Source organism: Octopus bimaculoides, chromosome 9 (assembly GCF_046866305.1).
Source record: "Octopus bimaculoides isolate indiv1 chromosome 9, ASM4686630v1, whole genome shotgun sequence".
NCBI lineage: Eukaryota > Metazoa > Mollusca > Cephalopoda > Octopoda > Octopodidae > Octopus > Octopus bimaculoides.
This window is the reverse complement of record NC_142936.1, coordinates 29,274,645-29,301,270: the sequence shown is the minus strand read 5'-3', so window position 1 is coordinate 29,301,270 and position 26,626 is coordinate 29,274,645. Positions and strand designations below refer to the sequence as shown.

The 26,626-nt window shown below is 35.3% G+C and overlaps 2 protein-coding genes and 1 long non-coding RNA gene across 3 annotated transcripts in view; 1 reads left to right on the top strand and 2 right to left on the bottom strand.

Moving 5' to 3' along the window:
* Positions 1-2,121, bottom strand: part of LOC106883455 (uncharacterized) — a 134,665-nt gene extending 132,544 nt beyond the window's left edge. The window contains exon 1 of the mRNA XM_089358122.1: positions 2,044-2,121. The gene's annotated coding sequence lies outside the window, so the exon portion shown is untranslated. The remainder of the gene's footprint in view (positions 1-2,043) is intronic.
* An 11,777-nt stretch (positions 2,122-13,898) lies between these two features.
* LOC149134031 (uncharacterized) lies at positions 13,899-15,406 on the bottom strand. The gene is made up of 2 exons (XR_016243257.1): positions 15,287-15,406; positions 13,899-14,164 (listed from the first exon to the last, which is right to left on the bottom strand). It is a non-coding gene; the product is annotated as an uncharacterized LOC149134031 (long non-coding RNA).
* A 2,053-nt stretch (positions 15,407-17,459) lies between these two features.
* On the top strand, positions 17,460-19,543 carry LOC149134030 (uncharacterized). The gene is made up of 2 exons (XM_089358171.1): positions 17,460-17,991; positions 19,365-19,543. The coding sequence occupies exons 1-2, from the start codon at positions 17,460-17,462 to the stop codon at positions 19,541-19,543; spliced, it is 711 nt and encodes a 236-aa protein (XP_089214297.1).
* Positions 19,544-26,626: the final 7,083 nt, after the last annotated feature.

The following is a 26,626-nucleotide window of genomic DNA, read 5'->3' as shown; positions in this document are numbered from 1 at the left end:
AAACCATTTAGCATTTTGTTCGATTTAATAAAGGTAAAATCACCCTATAAATAAATATATTAGTATGGTAAATGGACAATAATCTATGGATTATCTAAATTTACAAATACAAACATTGACCACCAAAAGCCGATTTTTTGTTACCTTTCGCCTTCTAAATGTGTTCGCATAATAAATATACATATACGATTACAAAAACAGCATCATACACGATCCAAGGAGCTGCTAGACATAGCAGCTAAATCATGCTCACATCACACCCTCTCATCTTAAATAACATTGGAAATGTTTCTGAAAAAGACAGAATGATCATAGCTGGCACTCCTTTGATCATGGTGTACACGTTTCTCCGTGTGTACGTTAAGAAAATAAACAGGACGAGTGAATTTTCATTCAAGTATATGACGACCGTCCAATAGCGGCCGTCCCAGAAAAGCTATTCTCTATTCTCATTTTTCATATTAAGAAAAAAGCATGCCACACACACACACACACACCGATCGAACCATGAAACCACTATATGGCTACTTAACTCGTTAAATATAGCAGCCACATCTCCTCTCAAAGTTGGCCTTATTTTTAAAATGAAAGGATTCATTGAATTTAGTCCTAGATAGTGTTACAAAAAAAGACGTGATGGTTGCGGTTAGAATGTTTTTAATCAAAGGTCTACGTGATCACAGCTGAGCTACACCAATCCATTAAAACAGTACACACTATTGCCTCATGAGTATCAACATACACAAGCACAGGCAGCAGAGACAAATAAATATGTATCACAGGTGAAGTATAAAAATAAATACATATATGAATATACATATATAAACTGAATTAGAAGGACAAGTAAATAAGCTATATGGAGGAGGGAGGGGCGAATAAGCAGATTAGTTAAGTGTAAATATTTAAGTCGGTTCTCTGATAACAGAGGAAGAGGGAGAGAAAAAGATGCGTTGAGAGGGAACTGCATCCAGGCTGGAACAATAATCTAAAAATTTACATCCAGGCAGGAACAATATCTAAACATTTACAACCAGGCTGGGCTGGTTAAAACTGCAAAAAATTGTCCTAACTAATCACTTCGTGAAAATAATAATTTTTGGGAACCTTTTGTTTCAATGATCGTATCCTGTCCACCACAAAGTCAAGTTTAATTAGTCGAATAAAATAAAGGAAATGTTACGTGTTAAGTAAAAAGAAGGGGGGGGAGTATTATTGAACTGTTATCTTAAGAATTGATTCCTAGTGAACGAAGAGTTCAATGTTGAACGGATTAAGTGTGTGTGTGTGTAAAACAGTGCTGTGTCTCATTAACATAAAGGCCACAACAAGAGCGAGTGACACGAACGAAGGTCACTAACTGGCTCCCCAATAAATTGCTACAACATACAAAGAGTCAAGCAAGAATTTAATAACAATGACGAGGAAGATAACGATGAAACACTTTCGAGCGTTTTGCAAATGGGAGGAATTAAAATGAACATCGAAGGGTAGATTCAAGTTAATGGTATTGAAATTCTCATTAAATAAGAGGAGAGAGGAGGAAAGAGGAAGTTGGATAGCAAAGCTATCTATCTATAGATATCTACAGAGAGAGACAAACAGACAGACATAGAGTATTTACTTATGAACAATTTCAGCATCAACAATGATGTTTGGTGGAAGTTACGGTGATAGCAAAATGGCGACCGGAGCCAGTGATTCACAGACGAGACAAACTAAGAGATATTGCAATGGCATCGTGAGGCATAATGACTGCTTACATATCAATTAACATATACATCAGATATATATGCTACAATAACACTGGGAAAAAACTAAATACTTTAATCTAAAATACCCGTATACATTCCCTGTATGTGTGTATATATATTTTTTTTTATATGTGTGTATACATACAAGCACGATCGTTGTCATTGCTGGCTACTTTGCAAGTTTTATCGCTAACTAATCAGAAGAAATGAGAGCATTCGAATAATTACTAATGCATAAATAAATAATCGACATTGATTAAAATGATAAAATAAAATTAAATGATTTACTTACATGCAAAATTTAGAAAAATGTATCCACAACTGCCGGTAGAAAACACGTTTATAAGACAAGCATAAGAGATGATAAAGTAGTACGAAAACATGGAACTGACAATGCCTAGCTTATTAAATGTATGGATCACAATACGTAACAAAATAATTTTTTCAATTAGATTGATAAAAAATCATTACATTTTATGCTGATATGTTTATTTTTTTAGTTGATTTATTTTTAATATATTATTTTAAAAGTATATTTTGATTTCTTGCATTCTTCTTCATTTTATGAAACTTACAATCCATGAGGCTTTTATAGCATCTAAGCTTTCCGTATATATACGCTTACTATTTATTTTATTCTCGGAAGTTATTTAGAAAAAATATTTAATTTATGAATCAAATTTGCAATTTTTTTTTTCCATTTTGTTTTTTACAAACATTACACTATTCCACTTTTTAATTTTTCAACAAATAAACATTTGATTTTGTGCGCAGGATGAAAGTAAAACATACTTTATTGCGCGGAAGGATATCAGCAGTGTTTAGGTCGTTATAGAAATTCTGTCAGAGCCGAAGAGTAATTCTTGCCACCCTTATTTCACTAAGGTAAACTGGAAATCTCTAATTAAAAACTTAATTCATAATGTCCAGTAACAAAAATAATTGATTTTCTCTTGATGTTTTGTTATTATCTTTTTATATTTTGTTCTAATTCATCACGTTATTTCAACTTTGTTTTGATAAATATTAATTTTCTTAGCAACAGATATTAAATTTAGTCATTACAACCAATGCGGTTGAACACAAACGTCTATTCTTTATGTCTATTAAAATATATTTACCATTTATCAGTATTATCCTATTAATTCCATAATTCTTTAGTTGAAATATAATCAGTATTCCATATTTGATACTATGTTTACAATGACACCTAACAAATGTCACCCTTCACGCACGTTGATTCTTCAAATATTTGACATTAAAATTTCAAATGAGGTCAGTTTACGATCTGTTTTCGATTTTCGTTTGTGCTGATTACTGCTGTCATTTTATCTGAATCTCTTTGAGCTTTATTTTATACCCATACACACAAACTCACAAGCAGTGTCGTTAGCAATGGAATGGTATGGAAAGAATTGTAACGAATATTAAAGTTGTACTAAATTCATTCTTCGTCTTCTTATTTATATATATATATATATACATATATACATACATACATATATATATATATATATATATATATATACACACACACACACACAAAATAGCAGAGATACCCGGCGTTACTCGGGATTAAGGTGGTGTGTGTGTGTATATATATATATATATATATTACAGTTATGTTGAAACAGGTGATACGAGAAAGTGCAGCATTGACGACAAAACAAATGGTCTAATTCGACAAATCGACATGTAATGCGTCCGTTTGGAGGATTCCAGGCCCTAACCTATCATGGAAAAGTGGGGGTATGTAATTTTTTAACCCAGCAAAAAGCTGGGTATTATTTGATACTTTCACCCGCACGATTTTCACTGAGAAAAAAAAAACTCGGATTTTTTGCGTGGAATCAAGTATTCTGACCTCTTAATATGCTGCTTATTTTTGTGCGGAAAAGGTGGGGACCCCCCCCCCCCCCCCCCCCGTCCCAGAATCTTTAGAATTTTTTTTTCCGTTGAATGAATTCCAGTTACCTCCTAATATGCTACAAAACCATTTTTGGGATCCGGAAAACGGGGTAGGGAGAGGTGGAAGCCTCGGAAATTTCACACACACACACACACCCATTACTATTGATCTTTTCACCTGCACGATTTTCACTAAGAAAAAAGAAATTCAGAATTTTTGCATGGAATCAAGTAACCTAACTTCCTTATGCAGCAAACCCCTTATTTTTGTTTGGAAAAAAAAGGGGGGAAGCTAAACCACCACCCCACCTCATCCCCCCAATATCCCAGAATCGTTGGAAATTTTTGTTTTCATTGAATGGATTACAGTGACCTCCTAATATGCTACAAAACCCTTTTGTAGCATATTAGGTCCAGAAAACAGGGTGGGTTGTAGCCCTTGGCAATTTCACCCCCATTCTCAAATATTTTTTGCTATTTCTTTCTTTACCCATAATTTTAGATAACATTTTGCAGAAATACGTTTTCAGGAGAGTGTATATTACATTAGATTGAAAATTCAAAGAAGTTTCAAATGAGTAAGTGAAAATGCAGAGGTTATAGAAGTTAGAGTGGTACCGAAGTCAGTGGAGAGATAACGAATAATAAATAATTAATCTAAAAAAACACGTTAGTTTGTGTATGAAACAAGTAAAAGTATATTAAAGCAAAAATATCTTTCTCATACCTTTTAAAATCACTGGATATTATATATATAATAATCCCGAATATAATGAGTGGAAGAAAGAGAGAGTGAGTGGGTGATGAAGTTTACCTAAACATTGAATGGGTAACAATCTATCAATTATATATATCATTATACATCATCATCATCATTTAACATCTGTTTTCCATGCTCGCATGGGTTGAATGGTTTGACTGAGGACTGGCAAGCCAGGAGGCTGCAATGAGACTGCAGTCTGTTCTGGCAAGGTTTCTACACCTGGATGCCCTTCCTAACACCAACCACTCCGAGAGTGTAGTGGGTGCTTTTCAAGTGTGACTGGCACAGGGGCCAGTCAGATGGCACTGGCATCAATCATGCTCAAATGGTACTTTTTACATGCTGCCGGCACTGGCGCGGCCAATGCCAGTACCAACAGTACGTAAAAAGTACCATTTGAGCATGATCGATGCCAATGCCCCTGTACCAGTCACACTTGAAAAGGATTATTATATATATTATATCCAGTGATTTTAAAAGGTATGAAAAAGATATTTTTGTTTTAATATACTTTTACTTGTTTCATACACAAACTAACATGTCTTTTTTTTTAGATTAATTATTTATCATTCGTTATCTCTCCACTGACTTCGATACCACTCTAACTTCTATAACCTCTGCATTTTCACTTATTCATTTCCTACTTCTTCTTTGAATTTTCAATCTAATGTAATCCACACTCTCTCAAAAACATATTTCTGCAAAATGTTATCTAAAATTATGGGTAAAGAAAGAAATAGCAAAAAATATTTGGGAATGGTGATTGGGTGGGGTGAAAGTTCCGAGGCTTCCATCTTCCTCCACCCCTTTTCTTGACCCCAAAAAAGGGTTTTGTAGCATGTTAGGTCACCGGAATTCATTCAATGGAAAAAAAAAAATTCCCAATGATTCCAGGATATGGGGGAGGGGCCGGTTTCCCACCCACTTTTTTTTCCAAACAAAAATGAGTTTGCAGCATATTAGGTCAGGGTACTTGATTCCACGCAATAAATCTGAGTTTTTTTTTTTCTTGGTGAAAATCATGCGGGTGAAAGGATCAAAAGCTGTCAGTGGATATACTCACCTTTGAGGCAGTCAGTGCTGCATCTAACACAACCCGTGAATGGAGAGATTGTATATAAATGTGTACATTCTGGAAATGGGCTGCAATGGGCAACGACAACGGAGAAGTGAACTGTTGAAATGTTGCAGAAGGCTATGGGTTGACATTGGATTGCTGGTGTGGCTGCAGAATAAGAAAGTGAGCCTATGCAGTCACACGAGAATATGTAGTAATGAATTACTTGAAAAAATAAGATATAATGGCTTCCTGCCTGGTATGTCTGTGTTTTTGTATGCGGTGTAAATTAACAAAATAGAAGCACATGTATGGAACAGCTAATTTAACAGTAAATGCCACAATAGTCATTACAGAGAGACAACAGAATTATATATATATATATATATATGTAGGATAAATTTCTTAATGTAAGGATAAATATGTAATTGTAAATACCTTGCAACTGTTGCGATGATTATTAACTGGTAACGCAACAGTAAATGTGTATTTTTATATATACCTTGGACTTTGTCACCTCATTTTTTTTCAAGAGTTTCACCTCTAGCACTCACATACATACATTCAGGCATGTCAGTCGTCACATATGTATATGTGTGTGTTTAATAGAATACGTAACACGGAAGCGCACACAGTCACAGACACATACACACTCATACACTCATATACAAAATGTGACGTCATAGTGGTATAAAATGTTCCTGACCTACACTCACATACATATGCTAAAATAGCGACACAGTCGCTATATGTCAGTCATTACATATGTATGTGTAGATGTGTGTGTTTAATAATGTACCTAACACAGAAAGACACACTCACTATGAGACATATACACATTCATTCACTTACATACACTCACAGACAGATATACATTCTTATACAAAATGTGATGTCATCGTCGTTGTGGTATAAAATGTCCTGTTGACAATACAAAGATTATATCTATGAAATGTTATATTGTTTTAATTGAAATGAAAATAAAATTTTGTATTGACACTGACCAGCCCTCACATACATATAGTGTGTTTAATAACACCTAACGCGGAAAGACACATACACTGTGAGACATATACGTGCTCATACACTCGCACATGCATTCACAGACAGATACACAGCCATATACAAAATGTGACGTTGTTGTCAGTCGTTACATATGTATATGTATGTGTAGATGTGTGAGTGTGTTTAATAGTATACTGTTACATATGTATGTATAGGTGTGTGTGTTTAATAATGCACCTAACACGGAAAGACACACTATGAGACATATACACACTCATACACATACACTGTCGTCAGTTGTCACATATGTATGTGTGTATGTGTTTAATAACATACTGTTACATATGTATGTGTGTGTGTGTGTTTAATAATGTATCTAACGCAGAAAGACATACACACTCATACACATACACTCACAGACAGATACACAGTCATATACAAAATGTGATGTCGTTGTGGTATAAAATGTCCTGTTGACAATAGAAAGATTATCTCTATGAAATGTTATCTTGTTTTAATCGAAATAAAAATAAAATTTTGTATTGACAGACCAGCCCTCACATACATAGAGTGTGATTAATAACATACCTCACGCAGAAAGACACACACTGTGAGACATACACACTCACACATATACATTCAATGACATACACAGTCATATACAAAATCTGATGTCGTCAGTCATCACATATGTATGTGTAGATGTGTGAGTGTGTTTAATAACATACTGTTACATATGTGTAGATGTGTGTGTGTTTAATAATGTACCTAATGTGGAAAGACATATGCATACTTGCACACAATACACTCATAGACAGATACACAGTCATATACAAAATGTGATAGAAAGATTAATCCCAATGAAATGTTAAATTGTTTTAATTGAAATGAAACAAAATCGAAATAAAAATAAAATTTTGTATTGACACTGACCAGCCATCACATGCATATAGTGTGTTTAATAACGTACATAATGCAAAAGACACACACACACACACACTGCAAGACATATGCACACTCATACACTGACACTCATACATTCACAGACAGATGCACAGTCATATACAAAATGCATCGTCATCGTGGTTAGAATTAAAAGTAAAAGTATAAAAGTGAAGCAATATAGGCGCAGGAGTGGCTGTGTGGTAAGTAGCTTGCTTACCAACCACATGGTTCCAAGTTCAGTCCCACTGTGTGACACCTTGGGCAAGTGTCTTCTACTATAGCCTCGGGCCAACCAAAGCTTTGTGAGTGGATTTGGTAGATGGAAACCAAAAGAAGCCCATCGTATATATATATATATATATATATATATATATATGTGTGTGTCTGTGTTTGTCCCCCAACATCGCTTGACAACCGATGCTGGTGTGTTTACGTCCCCATAACTTAGCAGTTCAGTAAAAGAGACCTATAGAATAAGTACTAGGCTTACAATGAATAAGTCCTGGGGTTGATTTGCTTGACTAAAGGCATGGCTGCAGTCAAATGACTGAAACAAGTAAAAGAAAAGAATATATCACATTACAATATAGATGTTATTGTTTCACTTTTATTCTTTGAGTTTTGACATGTATTATGGAACCAGTGTCAATGTTGCACTATTTTAATCCAAAAAAATTACATGTTGACACTCATGGGATCTCATATTATTACCATGTAAAATTTGATTTGATTTGGTTGAGCCATTTGAGAAGGCATTAGGAACAGACAGAGAGACAAAGGATTATATATATATATATATATAGATAGATAAGAATAATGTTATCTTGGTTGGATTGGCAGTGTTTGTGACCTGCATAAGCTTTCCCATCCTCCAGTCAAAAAGAATGTAGATGTCCTCTCGCCAGCAGAATAGTTAGAACATCGGAAAAAATGCTTTGCAGTATTTCTTGTGTTTCTACATTCTGATTTCAAGTCATCAATAGTCGATTTCTAACATTCTTTTCCCCCAATTTCTGACCTTGTGCCCAAATCAAAAACCATTAATTACAGTATAACAGTAAAAATTACACAAAGATGAGAAATTCATTTCTTGAGGTAGTTTTGTGCATAGAATCAGAAAATGAACTATTATAGGATTTTCCGGATGGCTAAATATTCATTTAATAACTCTAATATTCCTAAAAGGCTTACAAAACTTCTCCAGATAAGTTTTGTTATGTTTGTGGAAATTATGTGATTAAAAAACATCAGAGAAGTCTCACTATTCATACCAAAATACTTTACTACCTGTACTTCAAATACAAAGTTGGAGACCAAGACAAGAATTGGGCACCTCACATATATTGTAAAAACTGTTCAAGCTTGCTGTCAAGATGGCTTAATGGAACACAGTAGCAGTTACCATTTGGTGTTCCGAATGGTTTGAAAGGAGCCTCAAGACCACACAACAGACTGTTGCTTCTGTTTAGTTGACATAAAAGGTATTAATTACAACTTTCAAAATCTTTAACATATTGATTTATTTGTATTATATTATTATAATACTTATACTATTATAATTTGCATTGAATTTATTCTCTGTAATATTGAAGATTTTAATTCAACATTTTTGTCAGGTTACACCAAGAAAATTGGAAGATCGATTGTGTATCCTAACCTCAGATCAGCAATGCATACTGTTCCCCATTCTGAACCATCCAATTCAGATGATACAGATGCAGAATTTAACGACTCATTAGAACTAGCACAAACATCATCGGAGCCAAAATCTTTTAGTCAGCTTGAATTAAACAATTTAGTACAGAATCTAGGTTTAACAAAAAGCAAAGTAAATTATTTGTCTCTTGACTTCAAGAGGCAATTTACTAGAAAACAACATAGATTTCAAAATTTAGAGCTTGTTCTGATAATTTGTAGTATCATTTTTCAATGTAGAACAACTTGTATTTTTGCAACAATATTCATGGATTGTTTAAAGACCTTACTATTGTCTACAACCCAGAAGAATGAAGATTGTTTATCGATGCATCTCTATACAGTATTAAAGCTGTTCTCTTACATAATGGCACTACTTTCCCATCTCTACCCATTGCACATACTGTAATTTTAAAGGAAACCTATAAAACCTTGGCTTTTATATTAAATAAAATCAACTACAATGAACACAAATGGCTCATGTGCTGACTTAAAAGTAGTTGTGCTGTTAATCGGACTGTAAATTGGCTATACAAAATACATGTGCTTCCTTTGTAAATGTGATAGTAGGGCAAAAGCAGAGCACTATATCCATTCAGGATGGCCATCACATAATGTACTAACACCAGGCTCACATAATGTTATTCAGGAACCTCTTGTCAAAAAAGAAAGACTTCTGTTGCCTCCACTACACATTAAATTTAGATCTCATGAAGCAATTTGTTAAAGCTCTAAAACATGATCAGCCAGTATTTCAGTATCTAAAAGGCAAGTTTTCTAAGTTAAGTGACATTAAAGTAAAGGAAAGCATCTTTGTTGGACTGCAAATTTGTCAACTTATGGTTGGCAGTGATTTTGATTCAACTATGAGTGCATTAGAGTTAAATGCTTGGCATAGTTTTAAGACCATTTGCAATGGTCTGCTTGAAAAATGTAAAGCTGAAAACTACAGAACCGTTGCAGACGAATTAATTCGATCATATCAAATGCTAGATTGTAATATGTTTTTAAAAGTCCATTCTTCACATTCACATCTTGATTTTTTTTCCTAGAGAATGCTGCAGATGTTAGTGACTAGCATGGAGAAAGATTCCATCAAGATATTTCTAAAATTGAAAATAGATATAAAGGAAAATGGAGTCTTTCAATGCTTGCAGATTTCCACTGGAATCTCCAATGTGATTTTTATACTCTAGACCAATGTTGGATATATAATTTAATGTAATTGTTGCCCGACTCATAGGTAGTATTGTTTGTTGCACACAGCACTCTTGTTAACACTTGTTTTTCATTATACTAAGCACTCTTGTTTTCGCCCGAACAGACTTTAGTACAATTTTTTAACCCCAAGAAGACATCTTCTCTAGCTGGTTAACACTGCACAGCTGTATCTGATATATTGTGAGCAGGGGAATCAAACCCCTACTGCATTCTAGCAACGGGACCAACACAGTAATTTGAACAACTATCATTACAGCAGCTTATGGGTTCGGTGCGAGTTCAGTTCGCACTAACACATCAGGTTCAGTGAGAGTTCAACACGAAACTAACACACCAACTCTTACAAGCTCTACTGACCTGTCATCTCAACCAATACACTACTCTTTAGAAGAGTTCAGCTAGACGATTGCTCCAATCCCTCAGGGGTGTCAATGACTCTTGCCACATCTCCCCCTTTGAGATTGACTTCCATTGGAAGTTAATATTATTATTTTTATTTATTTATTTTTCTTTCATCACATCTCCCTTTTTAAGATTTTCCTCCTAGGGAAGTTTGATATTTCTTCCGTTTAGGCACTGCTTCCAACTGTTCTGTTTGTTTTCTCTTTCTTGTGCTGCTACAACTAGGTTCGTTTTCTTGTGGTGTTGGGGCATCAAAAGTATCATACAACACTTCCATGTGTATTTATTTTCTTTTTTCTGTATATCTATTTTTTAGCTGGTTTAAATGTCTTTTGTGTTCCCATTTTTTACTTCTTATCATATATGTCATTTTGCCTTTTCTTTTTGTTACTACTCCATCTTCGTAACCTTGTCTTCTATTTTTATATATTTTGAAAAACACCTTGTCACTGATATTAAAATGCTTTGTTGTATTTTTAGTGTTTTCCCTATTTGTTTTTCTTACTGGTAGCAGCTTGTCAAAATTTGACTTTATCTTTTAAGCAAACATTAATTCCATAGGTGGCTTGCCTGAAAAAGTGTTTGAGTTTGGTGTTGTCCTATAAACCCTCAGGAATTGTGTCAATGCTGCGACATCAATTAGCTCATTTCTTGATTTCTTAATGCTCTTTTAAATGTATCCATGAACCTTTCCGCTTGCCTGTTTGATCTTGGGTGATACAGAAGAGTTAAATTATATATCCAACGTTGATCTAGGATATAAAAATCACATTGGAGATTCCAGCAGAAATCTACAAGCACTGAAGGACTCCATTTTCCTTTATATCTATTTCCAATTTTGGCAAATGTCTTGATAGAATCTTTCTCTATGCTCATCGCTAACATCTGCAGCATTCTCCGGGGAAAATCAAGATGCGAATGTAAAAAATGAACTTTTAAAGACATATTACAACCTAGCATTTGATATGATCAAATTAATTCATCTGCAAAGTTTCTGTAGTTTTCAGCTTTACATTTTTCAAGCAGATCATTGCAAATGGTCTTAAAACTATGTTCAGTTGAGTACATCTTGCAAAAGTTCTTAAATTCATTCACCGTAAATTGTGTACCATTATCAAAGACTATGGTAACTGGGACACCGTACCTAGCAAAAAGTTTGTGTAGAAATTCCACTGTAACCGTGGATGTCGGTTTTCTACATTTACACATTTCTGGCCATTTTGAAAAGCTATCTACTACTATTAGATAATATGATTGGTTTAACAGTCCTGTGAAATCTATGTGTAGTCTGGACCATGGAATATCGGTCTTGGGCCAAGGTTGAAATTTTATAGGTGGTGATTTCACTGCAAGAGCACAACCTCTGCAGGATTTTACCAACTTCTTAATATCTAGATCCATTTTTGACCAGTGAACAACTCTTCATAAGCAACTTTGTTCTAGAAATTCCTGGATGTCCAGTGTGGAATTCCTTTAACATTCAACCTTGAAGTGAGGTAGGCATACATAGTAAGGTAGGCTTCTGTGCATACATAAGCACATTATCACATATCAAATACAAATTCGAAACTGTGTTACATCCAGCCACATGTATCTTTTATTTGTTTCTTCTGATCTCACTATTTTTGTCATTTTTATGATAAACTTGTCCGTCTCTGCCTTAATTTTTATTTCCTCTAATGTCACAAGTAATTCACACACAACATTATGCAATATATTTTTCATTTCATTTTCGGCTTTTAACACCGCTATCACTGTGTCTTCTAGTGGTTCACTGTATTTTGGTATTAATGTTGACAAACCATCTGCATGTCCCAATTTTTCTGATGGCAAATACTCCATTTTGAAGTTGTAATTCAGTAGGATCATTCCCCAGTGCTGCAATCTGTTGGCTGTATGTGTGGGGATACCCTTTTTTAATCGATAGATTGACAATAATGAGCGGTGGTCTGTCTGCAGATGGAGCCTTCTTCCATGTATAAATTTATGGAATTTTTGTTCCGCAAATATTATGGCTAATGCCTCTTTTTCTATTTGACTGTAACTTTTCTCAGCCAGCAATAATGAACGTGAAATATGAGCTACTGCTTTCAGGCTACCATCTTCATATTTGTGTAAAATCACAGCTCCAATACCACTTTCACTAGCATCTGCTGCCACTACTATTTCTAAATTCAAGTCAAAATGTGATAACAAGAATTCCAATGTTAAGACATTTTAAATATTTTCAAAAGCTTTTTGGCATTTGTCCGACCAGTTCCACTTAACATCATTTTTTAACAAGTTATTCAGGGGTGCTCTTAAATTGTTCATATTTGGTATGTATACCTGGTAGAAATTTGCGAGCCCCAAAAATGCTTGTAACATTTTAATGTTTGTCAGGGGGGGCCTTTTTTTTTAATGCACTGGTCCTAAACGAGTCTGGTTTGCATCCATTTTCATCAGTAATTTGACCTAGATATTTTATTCTTGGTATAAAAAATTTTCACTTTTCCTTGCTGAGCTTTATTCTTTTGAAGACCTTTTTAACATGCTCAGTATGCTGATCCCAAGATTCACTTTTTATGAGTATGTCGTCAAGATAAACTACTGCAAAGTTCGAACCTGCAAGCATAATGTCCATAACTTGTTGGAAAATACCAAGTGCTACCTTTATACCAAAGGGGAGTCGATTAAATTTATACAACCCTTTTATGGGTATTTATTGTCAATAATTTTGAACATTCCTCATTGACTTTTACCTGCAAATATGCTTCAGATAGGTCCAATTTTTTTTTAAAATTCCTCCATTCAACTTCATGAAAATTTCCTCTACATTTGGTAACAGGTAATTATATGGCATCAAACATTCGTTTAATCCATTGAAAAATCAGCGCATACTCGGATTTTTTTTTTTTTCAATCTTTTTCTTCAATTTTATCCACATCATGTCTTAAATTTATAATCCTATGGCATTCTTCAGCTACTGCCTGTAGAGTTAATTTTTTATCCTGTTCTTTTCTTGCAGTTAACCCTTGAACAAAAATTAAACATTTGAGCAAATTCATTTAATTTGAATTTTTCATACTCTCTGTTAATGACCAATTTGTACAGGTGGAAATGCAGATCTTCCTACAAAATATGCCTTACCAATCAATTACCAATGCCAAGTTCAGTGGAATGCTTCCAAGCAGTGCAATTCAAACTCTGTATCAAAGCTTGTCTGATGTGTTCCACATTTTCCAGGGTCTGTACCTCGTGTACAAAGAGCAGTCACCCTACATAAAATTGTGTTATGGGTGGGAACAGCCTGATTTCGGTGAATGTTGAAGTGATACTGAAACTCACACTGAACTGCTGTGACAGACTCATTATTCTGCATATAACTGTTGTAGGCAAACTTGCAATGCTCTGTTGTCGACAGTGCCATGGCTTCACCTGAAAAGAAAAAAGATGCTAAGACATCATGGACCAAATGGTACCTGTCAGACATATGTCCCTCCTCCTGGGGCTGAGTAACAGCCATTTCAAAAACATCCATCCTCTATATATATATATATATACAAACACACACATATATATACAGGGTACGATGGGTAAATTATCGCCATTTTATATTTTTTGTTTCACATGTTTGCATTGTTTGTTTTTGATTTTGTTGACTACACAGTATAATAGGGTCAGTTGGGCTCCATCTGTGAGAGAAACACCACCATAATGCAATTCACTCTGCCAGAAATTTGGAAACGACATGCTATACGAACATTTCAGAGTGTTTGGATGTCATTCTTAGGACAGTGCAATCCGAGGATATGTACCGAGAGTGATAAAAATCAAGCATGCAATCAACATCATGGTGTTTGGAGTGATCACTAGTGACGGCGATGTTATGCCTCCATTCATCTTCCCACATGACCTCAGACACAATATGGAGGCCTACATCAAGTGCCTGGAGGGGGTAGTGCTGCCCTGGGTCAAAGATAGCTGCTGGAAAACCCTATGTCTGGCAACAAGACTCTGCACCATGCCACACTAGCAGGAGAACCTAGTCATGGCTATCACACAATTTCTGTGACCACATCACTCCTAACATCTGGCCACCTAATTCCCCAGACTGCAACCCCCTTGACTACTATGCATAGTTGAACGAGAGACCAAGAAAACTCCTTGTAACACCAAAGATGAACTGAAGGCAAGGATTACAACAGCATTCACCAGCTTAAACAATATGACTGTCCAGAAGAATTGCAGGAGATTCCAAAGTCATCTAAAGACCATAATTGAAGCCAATAGTGATTTTATTAAATAAGATATTTTAATATAATTTTGGTAAATATATCTGTTAAAATGAGATATCGGTGTTATTTTCATTTTTGTGTAATTTAGACGACAATTTATTCATCGCACCCTGTATATATATCATTAGTTTAGAAGGCTAAAATCAGTTGCTGTTTTTTTATATGAGGAAATAAAGTAAATGCATTGACAAGTGAAATACCAACTTTTAATAAACGTGAATAAGTTGTTAATTCCTATTTCTAAAGAACATTGCATATTTACCTAGGAATTTCATTTGATTCACAAAAATGTAGAGGTCCTTTCAGCTTTTTCATGAGATGAAGGCATCTTATTTAAGCCTTGCTGGGTGCTTAAGTGATTTACTCAGCAGTGTCTTGTCCTGGAAGATTTTTGTATAGATGTTAGTTGTTACTGGTGAATATAAATCCACTCTTCTTTAAGTTATAAACAAACTGTTCAAACCAGTCATTGTTAATTAACACCTAATGAATATATTAACCAGGTCTTTAGTTTGGCTGTGTTGCATCAACTATCCTATTATATAATAAAATGTCACCATCATTGTCTACTATCATCCATCTTTCATATAAATTGGGCAGTTTAACAGAATCAGAGAACTACATTGTGCTCCAATGTCTACTTTGGCATGGTTTCTGTAACTGGATGCCCTTCTTAATGCCAACCATGTATGTATTAAAGATCTAATACTTAATAGATTTCAGATTTTATGGAAACAATGTTTGTCCAAGAGATATTGGCAAGAATTATAGCCATAAAGTCTTAGTAACCCAAGTTAGCAGTCTACTTTTAGTTCCAGTCTATGACTACTTTGTTTAACTTGAGAATAGCATGAACATCACAACATTCTTGCCATTTGTCTGATATTTTATGACTGTAAAATATCATATTACTGGTATTAAAGGAATTTTATTATTTATTTAGAACAATCTGTAAAGTTTTTATTTATGATTCACTACATATTTAACAAAGCGAGTTAAATAAAAAATAAATTATGAAAGAAAAACATACAAAATGCAATCTGGCGTATAAATATTGGTCAATTGATAACCCCATACTTTCAGAGTTTTGTTCACATTCTGACATAGTGACCATCTCTTAGATGTCTGACAAAAGATTTTCGCACATAATAATTCTAATTTTGGGACAATTTTAGTAATTTTGAGGGCAGTACCTAACAGGTGCCTATTTTATCAACTCTGAAAGGAGAAAAAGCAAAGTTAACCTCAGTGGAATTTGAACATAAAGGACAAGAAGAAAAGCCTCTAAAAATTTTGTTTGACAAGCTAACAATCCTTCCACCTTACCACCTTACTTTCACTCTTATTAATATGTAATAAGAATGATACTATTACAAAATAAAGCAAAAAAAAGTGAATATAATGATGGAATTACATTTTAAATTACAATATAACTGTTTCAGTTTCAATACACAATCTCAGATAAAATCTTTCACTGAACAAGTACTATTTGAAAAACATTTTTTTAACCATGCAATAAATGGAAATGTCTGGGGTCTGAAAGTGAAATTGACTGACATTATTGCCAGGTGTTTGGAAGAAGGGATTAATCCAGTTTTCAGCGATGATACATCATGATCATCATCATCATAAAACATCCACTTATCCATGTTTGCATGGGTCAGACGGAATTCGTTGAAGTAAATTTTCTATGGCTGGGTTTCTATTGCCAAACTTCATCTGTTTCTAAGCAAGGTAATATTTCTGATGGCCAGTCATGTTTTCAGCAGAAAACTGGAAAATAACAACATTGCCTGTACACCTGTACAACATGATGCTTGTTTACAACCATCACCTGATATCAGGACAAGGTACACACAGTCACATATATATTATGGGCTTCTTTTAGTTTCTCTCTACCAAATTCATTCACAAGGCTTTGGCTGACCCAGAGCTATAGTGAAAGGCACTACACAATGGGACTGTCCTCAACCACATAGTTATGCCATTTACAAATAAAGGATGTTTGCAGCACCTAGATTTCCCTAGAAGTGACCTAAGTACAAACTAGGCTTCACTTTGCTTAATTTTGGTGATTTGATGAGAGCAAACATGTTCATGACATCGCTAACATTTTTTTTCTTTAAATCTGGCAAATTTATCAATATCTTATGATTGAAGTGTGGTAGATATATGTGTGGTAATAATTACTGTTATTATTACTACTCACAGTTATTTCCATCATCTCGCCAGTCAGTCAAAAACAAGGCTTTGGAATGATATTTAAACATGGCTGATTCCTGATCAACTAAGTTCACGACTAAAACAACTAATGATGGATACCATACCCACGTTCTTAGAAGAGTAAAGCGTATTTATGGCCAATCATTTCCACTCATCTGTATTCAACAATCTCACCAGTTCAATAAACAGAATTACTACAATTTACCCTTCTAATGGACAAAGCACTATGCCCAGAATGTTTCAATGTTGACCCAGCTTTACCTACTCCCAGAAAACGATGGAAACATTGGTATTTTACATTCACTAACTATCTAGTATCACTCAATGCAGTGGAAGAAGATAAGTTCCAGCTGTTTGTCAATCATATCAGGCCCAAGTATATTGTTACCTGTGACATGTACAACAGAGCTCCCAACATTCTCATCTCACTTTATGTGATACCGAAGAATGTGGTGTATGAGTATCACCTGCTGTACACTTGCAAGCAGGAATATGGCCAAAGTTTGGATCAGTACCTCCAGAAACTCAAATTACTGGTGAAAGATTGTGGTTACAAAGCTGTTTTGGCTGCTGAACATTTCCATGAAGCTATAAGAGATACTTTCATAAGTGGTATGCATTCCAGTAACAGATGCCAATGGTTATTGGAACAAGTTAACTTAGACCTTGATCAGGCCTTCATCCAAGCACAGATGCTAGAGACAACAGATGCTCAGTTATTCTCCATAATGAATCCTGTGCTACGTAACCTGCATGTTTTCTCAACCCAAACACAAAACTGTATATGGCATCAATTTAGTGGTCACCACATCTAAATGCTTTTTCTGTGGTTATAACAAACACCCACATTTCAAGTACTCAGCTCAAGAAGCAACATGTAAAGCCTGCAACAAAGTCGGTCATTTCCAGCAAGTATGTCAATCATCTCACACAAACAAATGCTTTGTTTCATACACAAATCCCACATTATCCGCCATATTCTTGGCAGCTCTTCCGGCATCATAGTCTTCTGCCATTGTTAAAGTGTACATAAATGGAGTGAAACTCAACACTCTGGTTGATACTGGAAGCTCCAATAGTTACATATCGTCTCATATTGTACATTCACATGGTTGGTGCATCCATCCATGAAACACTCCTATTTCAATGGCCTTGTAAAGCATTACACAAGGTTACTGTTTTGCCAAATTGGTCTATCATGACAGTGATTACCCCAATCTGAAGCATTCACTTCTACCTGAGCTTTGCTCAGATGTTTTACCTGGGCACAATTTTTTGAAATAGCATGAACATCTAAACATAGCTTTCGGGGGTCTCAGACCTTCATTTTCACTTTGTGACTTGGCTGCAGCTCATGTTGACACTCTTACATTATTTGGGTCACTTTCACAACATTGCAAACCTATTGCTACTAAATCCAGGCGCCTCTCATTGCCGAATCAGAAATTAGTTGCATGTGAAGTCAGTTGTCTATTATCAGAACAAATCATTGAACCATCTCATTCTCCATGGAAGGTGTAAGTTTTAGTCACCAGTAATGAATCACACAAAAGATGAATGGTAATCAATTTTAGACAGACAATTAATCAATGCTTACCCTGTACAACACAGTGATGAACTGGCTGAGAAAATATCTCACAACGAGATATTCACCACTTTTGATCTTAAGAGTACTTATCATGAGATTCCTATATGCAAAGATGAGAAAAAATTTACAGCATTCAAAGCATGTGGGAACTTGTATCAATTCCGTCATATACTGTTCAGAGTCACAAATGGTATAACTTGTTTACAACATATTATTGATAATCTTATCAAACAAACAAAACTCGAGGATACCTATGTTGACAACATCATAATATGCAGGTACAACAGAAGAGGATATGATGAGAACTGTGAAAGATTTCTACAAGTCTAAAGACATATGGGCTCACCTTCAATGATTAGAAAACAGTCGTTGCTGCCCAGACTATCACACTCCTGGGTTATGAAGTGTTCAAAGGGGTAATCAAACTTCCACTGCTTATGCAAGCTCCCATCTCTTCATGATGCTAAAGCACAAGAGAGGATCATCAGGATGTTTGCTCATTCTTCTCACTGGATCTCCCATTTTTCAGACAAAATTGCACCCTTGGTGCACAATAAGACTTTTCCCCTCCCTGATGTTATCAAACAGTCATTCCAAAACCTCAAGTTAGAGCTCAAAGACACTGCTTTAGTCACCATTGATCATCAAGTACCCTTAGTTGCAGAGATAGATGCTTCAGATATTGCTATCACCACCACCTTGAACTAGAATGGACGACCCATGGCCTTCTTCTCCAGAACACTTACTCGCAGTGAATAGAACCATTCCTCAGTTGAAAAAGAAGCCTATGCTATCATTGAAGCTCTTCATAAATGGAAGCACTATCTTATTGGCATTCATTTTCAGTTAGTGACCATCCAATGGTCTGTGGCTGTTATGTTCAACAACAAGCACAAAGATAAAGTCAAGAAAGACAGGATACTACAATAGAGGATTGAGCTGTCTTGTTTCAAATATGATGCCGTTTATCAGCCAGGTAAAGAGAACAAGACTGCAGATGCTTTTTCTTCAGGTTATTGTGTATCTTCTACCTCCTTAGACCTTACGCAGCTCCATGATTCCTTGTGCCATCCAGGTATGACATAATTGCCCCGTTTCACGTGGTCAAAGAATCTACCATTTTCCACACGACATAAAATCTGTGACGTCTTGATGTCCCACATGCACCAAACTGAAGCCTAGATATTTTTATGCCACCGACTGCTAAACTTGTGAAGTCCACTCAGCCATTTAAGAGATTAAGTGTAGACTTCGAGGATCCACTCCCATTCATTAATTACAACAAATATCTACTCTCAGTTATCAATGAATTTTCTTGCTTTCTATTTGTGTTCACACATTCAGATAATGTCATTCATTGTTTCTGCCAACTATTTTCGATTTTTGGATTCCCTTCTTTTATCTATTCTGATTGTGACACTGCCTTCATGTCAGCTGAACTAAGATAATTCCTCCATGATAAAGACATAGCAGCCAGTAGGACAACTCCATACAATCCAGTGGGAAATGGTCAGGTCGAAAGGCTCAATTCAACCTTATGAAACTGACCAAGCTTGATACCTCATTGTGCAATAATGTTCTCATTGTAACCAGACTTTCAATAAGAACTGAAGCCCTTCAGTTTACCCCAAAGTACCATTTTACACAATATTAATTCTCAGCAGGGTGGCATACCAGATTTATGAATAGATGTGGATTGACACCACACCAAAAAACTTATATTACTCAAAAACTGCCTAAAGGCATTCATGAAACTATTTGTAATTTTGCAAAGTTTGTTCTAAAGGAGCATAAAATGTTTGAGTTCTTCCTAGAAAATATTGGAAACATGGGTAAAATGAGCATGTATTTCGATATGCTAAGAAACACTACTGTTGACAGAGTGAGAAACAAAACTGTTACAGTAAAAACTACATGGCATGAGAAACAACATTTCACTATAGTGCTAGCCTGTCAAGCTGTTGAAAAAAAGCTTTGTCCAATGGTTATCTTCAAAAGGAAGAATATGCCAAAGGATTCCTTTCCACCAGATATTATTGTGAAAGTACATCCTAAGGGATGGATAGATGAAAACTTAACAAATGTTTAGTTGGATGAAAAGACTAGGGGCCTTGCTCAGAACCAAAAGTCTTCCAGTATGGGACATGTTTAACTCACGTTGCTGTGAGTTTGTGAAGGCTAAGTTGAAGTAATACCAAATAAGGCAAGCTGTCATTCCTGGTGGTTGCACTTCTCTTTTGCAACCACTTGATGTCTTAGTAAATAAGCCTTTCAAGACTTACATTTGAAAATTGAGCACATCTTGGATGATATCTGGTGAAAAGGAATTTACTAAACGTGGGTCATTGAAAAGACCTGGATTGATGTTAGTAGTAGAATGAGAGAAGAAAACTTGGGACAGTATTCCTGAGCAACTAATTAGCAAGTCCTTAAAAAAATGTGGTATCTCAAATGCTATGGATGGCACTGAAGACGATGTGATGGATGATGGTTTGGTTGGTTCAAGTACAGAAAAAACAGAGAATGAAGATAGAGATGAACATACCATAACTGATGATGAGCTGAATGACTACTATGACATGGCCACAATAACTGATGAACAAATGAAAAGAATGTTTAACAGTAATGATGACAAAGAAGAATTTTAGGGTTTCAATCCTGATGAAGTTTAATAACTATATCTAAATTAATAAACACTTTTCTTATATAACAATTTTTTCTGTTCTGTTTGTAATTCTAGATGTTTTTCTTGTCAAGTTGATACTTATTGATTTTTTTATCAAATTGATTTGTCACTTAAACCACTTTCATAAAGTTACTGCCACAAAAATGTTTTAATACTTGTAAGCAAAGTTTTGAAATAAAGGTGAATATTTGATAATATTTAACAAATATTAATTATATTTATGTTATAAAGGTCTATGTATGTAACTCCCCAGATTATAGTGTGACCTATCTGTAAGTCAACATAAATACCTACTTTGACAACCCCAAACTAAGGTTGCATCCTATCTCCAAGCATATACTCCAACACCAATTGTTAAACAGTAAGAAGCACATGCACACATACACATATGTATGCTTGCACAGTTTCTATCTATCAAATTCACTCACAAGGTATTGATCAGCTTGAGGATATAGTAGAAGACACTTACCCAAGATATCGCAAATTGGAAGCCAAAACCAACTGGTTGCAAAGCAAACATCTGAATCACACATTTATACCTGAGTCTTATATATCTTTGTAATATCAATATATTAAAAAGTCAATTTAATGCAGACTTGTCTCATTCTTGTCAATCAGATCAACAAGTGTAAGGGCTAAACACATCAGCACTTAGGTTACACAGTGCAAAGGAAGTCATCACTTCATACCAGTGGCAGCTCATAGATAAAATTAGTGGGGTGCTGCTTCAGAAAATTTTTAGCCATTGTTTTAATATTGTGTAAAAGAAAACAAACATATAAAAAGAAAATTTATACATAAACTTGATCAGTTCATGTTTTAGCCCACTGCTGGGTAGTGTGTTTAATTTGTTCACTGAAGACCGCCATGAATTCCCCCTTGTTTTTCAAAAATCCCCATTAAATCACAAAATAAGGTGGGGAAATGTGCCCCATTTTTCAAATCCTGGCAGCAACACTGAAGCTGGAAGCAGGATAATAATCTAATTCTACACTTTATCACATTCGAGAATATAAACACATTTTTAAGCACAACACACTCAGAGTCAAAAAGAAACACTACTTTTCACCTGGCACTGTTGTTCATGCAGTGCTCTCTCTCCCTAGTGTGAAGCTTCCTATCGCGGACATGTGAGCATGTGCACAACAGCCAAACACTGCAGTGCTGGAATTGTGAAGTGCACAGTTCTATACAAGGATTTTTGTATTTTTTTCATAAACTAAGGGATGGCTACTAACATTAAGCTTAAGGATTATATAATGTACAAGCATAAAGAAAGAATGAAAAAAGGACTCATTATATTGAATGTTATCAATAATATCAAATGGAAATAGGGGTGCTGCAGTTTCACAGCTCCTATACATGAGCTGCCACTGCTCCATACATTGATCACTCTACATTCAAATAGTGCTTATTTTATTGATGTCTCTTACCCACCTTTTTGGGGGGGCAAGTAATTGCTAAAATGTATGCAGTATAACTTAAGCAGAAGAGAAAGTGTGGTATCCATTACCTTTGCAAAACATCTGAAAGGGAGAAAGATAGCAGTATACATTGATTACATCAGTGGGAAGCAGTGCGTAAAGCTATATCTAAGTGCTTAAAATAGGATAGACTCTACTAAAAGCAACTATAGGCCTTGTAATGATGTTAAACCATGGAATGGATTAAGTCTGCCATTCAACACAAGAGCATGTAGGCACAGTACAGCTAATGTTCTTCAGTACAGTTTCCATCAACTCAGTTTTGCTTAATAAGGTTTAGGCTAACCTGAGTAGAAGATAATTACTCAAGGTGCCACAGAAAGGGACCAAACTCAAAACTTTATGATTACAAAGCACATCTCCTCCGAGCAATAATGGTTTTTATTTTCTTTCAGGGATCAAGTTTGGTTATCTTATCTAAATTATCAGAGAGCACTCTAATCTACAAAATCTTCAAGTAGACTAGAAAACATTCCCAAACCATCCAATTAGTATTTAACAATGAACAAGATATTTTAGAGAATTTATCCTAATATTCTTTGTCAAAAGTATGTTAACGATCTCTCTCTTTCCTCTCCTACTCCTCTCCTTTCTCTGTGCTATGATTAGATTAAATCAACATGCAATTAATCTCTCTACCAACAATAGATATATACCTTAATATCAATTGAGACTGATCAATGCAATCAAAGCTACACAATGGATTAACATAGATTTACATATAATTTGAACAATGACCTGTTTAATAGACATAATATCCTCAGAAATTAGGTTAAGAATTTTTATGTGCAAGTGTGAAACAGAGTTGTGTAAATATTCACACTTTAAAACATTTAATTTCATTTTAGACGTAAATGATTATCTAAATATAAGCTACTCTTATGACTCCCTACTTGATTAAACTAAGTGTGCACATGAATGAATCCCCAATAGCTGAAATATTAGTGGAACAACAACTCACCACTAGAAACAGTAGCAGTGCTGAAAAATAGACAAATAGTCAGTTAGTACTGCAACACAGTTCAGCACTGATTTTGAGTCAAACCAATAAGAGATTTCCTATTTGGTTGACACCTAACCTTCAAAAGATATATACCAAATCTCTCTAAAAGTTAACTGTTTTAAAAAAGGAAGGACGCAGTTCTAGCTACACTATGTCTGACTAAAACATGAGATTATGGTGAATGGTAAACCTCTGAGTGTGGATGTGCTACTTGATCAATGTTGACCTGGAGCTAAACAGTAGCAGCAATCTCATTGTGGATGTTGTTTGGAAAGAGAAGGGTTTTGTCAGGTTAACTTGCCCTGTACTTGCGTATACAGGAATGTGTGTGTGTGTGTATTATATATATTTATATATATATCATAGAAATATGTTATGAAAACAAAATAGAAACTACACGTGGAAATGTAAGGGGAAAGTAAAAAGAAAAATAAGCGAAAATACACATTGGAAATAAAAAAAAGTAAAGGCTTTTTATGAAGAGTAATGATAGATACATACAATTAGAGGAACTGAGGTAGGAATAAAAGTAATAAGAGTCATTATTGTGAATTGTTAAAGAGATTCAAAAGCATACCGGTTTCGTAATGTTACTAATCATTGCTTTGGATGCACACCGATTACTGAACGGTGTCAGGTCTACTAGTCCCTGAGTAAAAAGATTATGTGTAAGAGAGGTAAGTAGTTCTGGATTTGGTGCAATTAGGGTAGATCTAGATCTGTAATGTGAATGGTGTATGGGATGTATGGGGGTTAATGGTATTAATTGAAACGTTAGTAGTGTTCTGTATTATGTTATGTGTTCATATTTAGTTGTGGAAGATATTTCTTGATGAAAGTTGCCTCTTTATTCATTCTGTGTTGTATTGAGGTGTTCTATGAACATTGGTAGAAGGGAAAATTAGAAAATTAGGATTAAGATTCTTCGCACACCTTTCTATGTGACTCTGAACAGTATATGATGGAATTGATACAAGTTCCCACATGCTTTGAATGCTGTAAATTTTTTCTCATCTTTGCATATAGGAATCTCATGATAAGCACTCTTAAGATCAAAAGTGGTGAATATCTCGTGAGATATTTTCTCAACCAGTTCATCACTGTGTGGTACTATGTAAGCATTGATTGATTGTCTGTCTATAATTGATTACCATTCATCTTTTGTGTGATTCATTACTGGTGACTATATATATATTCTTTATTATTATTAAAGCTTTAAAAACATCACAAGATTCTCAATCTAAAGTGTCTGACAAATAGGAATGTGAAACTCTGAGTAGCAGTTTTTTGTGATATTTTTGTGATGTTTTTGCAGCTTTAATAATAATAAAGCATATTACTCTACCTCTGGTATTCAAGTACTATTTTTTTCCCACCTTGTTTCACATTTATTCTTTTATTCTTTTATATGTTTCAGCATTGAGGCTGCAGCCATGCTGTGGCACCACCAGTTATATATATATATATATATATATATATATATATATATATATATATATATATGAAGCTAGTATGCTCTGATGGATGTGTAATGTCAGTGTGCATACTCGACAGAGTGTAAGTACCTCGAGAGAAAAGTTGAACCTAAGAAGCATCAGTTGTGGTGTGCAAGAGAGACGATTGCGCTGGTATGGTCAGGTGGCGAGAATGGATGAGGATAGCTGTGTAATAAAGTGCCACAACCTAGTGGTTGAGGGAACCTGTGGAAGAGGTAGACCCAGGAAGACCTGGGATGAGGTGGTGACGCACGACCTTCGAACATTAGGCCTTACCAAGACAATGACTAGTGAACGAGACCTTTGGAAATATGCTGTGTGTGAGAAGACCCGGCAAGCCAAGTGAGACCATAATATGTGGCCTCTGCCATGGGTGTAGCCAGCCCACTTATTCATACCTTTACTTCATTGGACACTAAACTCTGCTTGCAAAGACTTGTTGAGGCAAGTGAAATCGAAATCGAACCAAATTTGACAACTCCTATGCCAACCTTTCCTTCATTGGACACTAAACTCTGCTTGTGAAAACCTGTTGGGGCAAGTGAAATTGAAATCGCAATTGAACCAAATTCGATGACTGGCACCCGTACCAGTGGAGCGCTAACAGCACCGTCTGAGCGTGATCATTGCCAGAGCAGCTGTCTGGCTTCCGTGCTAGTGGCATGTAAATAGCACCATTTGAGCGTGATCATTACCAGCATCGCCTTACTGGCACTTATGCCGGTGGCACGTGAAAAAACACTTGAGCGAGGTCATTGCCAGTATCGCTGTAGAAACTCTGCCAGATCAGATTGGAGCCTGGTGTAGCCATCTGGTTCGCCAGTTCTCAGTCAAATCGTCCAACCCATGCTAGCATGGAAAGTGGACGTTAAACGATGATGATGATGATGATATATATATATATATATATATATATATATATATATATATCATTTGTAGAAAAACATAAATCCAGAGAAGAAGCACTCTAAGATATAGAGTGGTTTATATTATAATGTGGAAGGTTGGTCTATGGGGTTACCCTGGGTTTCTCGTCCATAAGGGGTTTGGCCTTACAGCATATCGTCAGACCCCAAACCTGTTGGCCTAAGGCCTCATCAAAATATGAAGGGGAAAATCCCT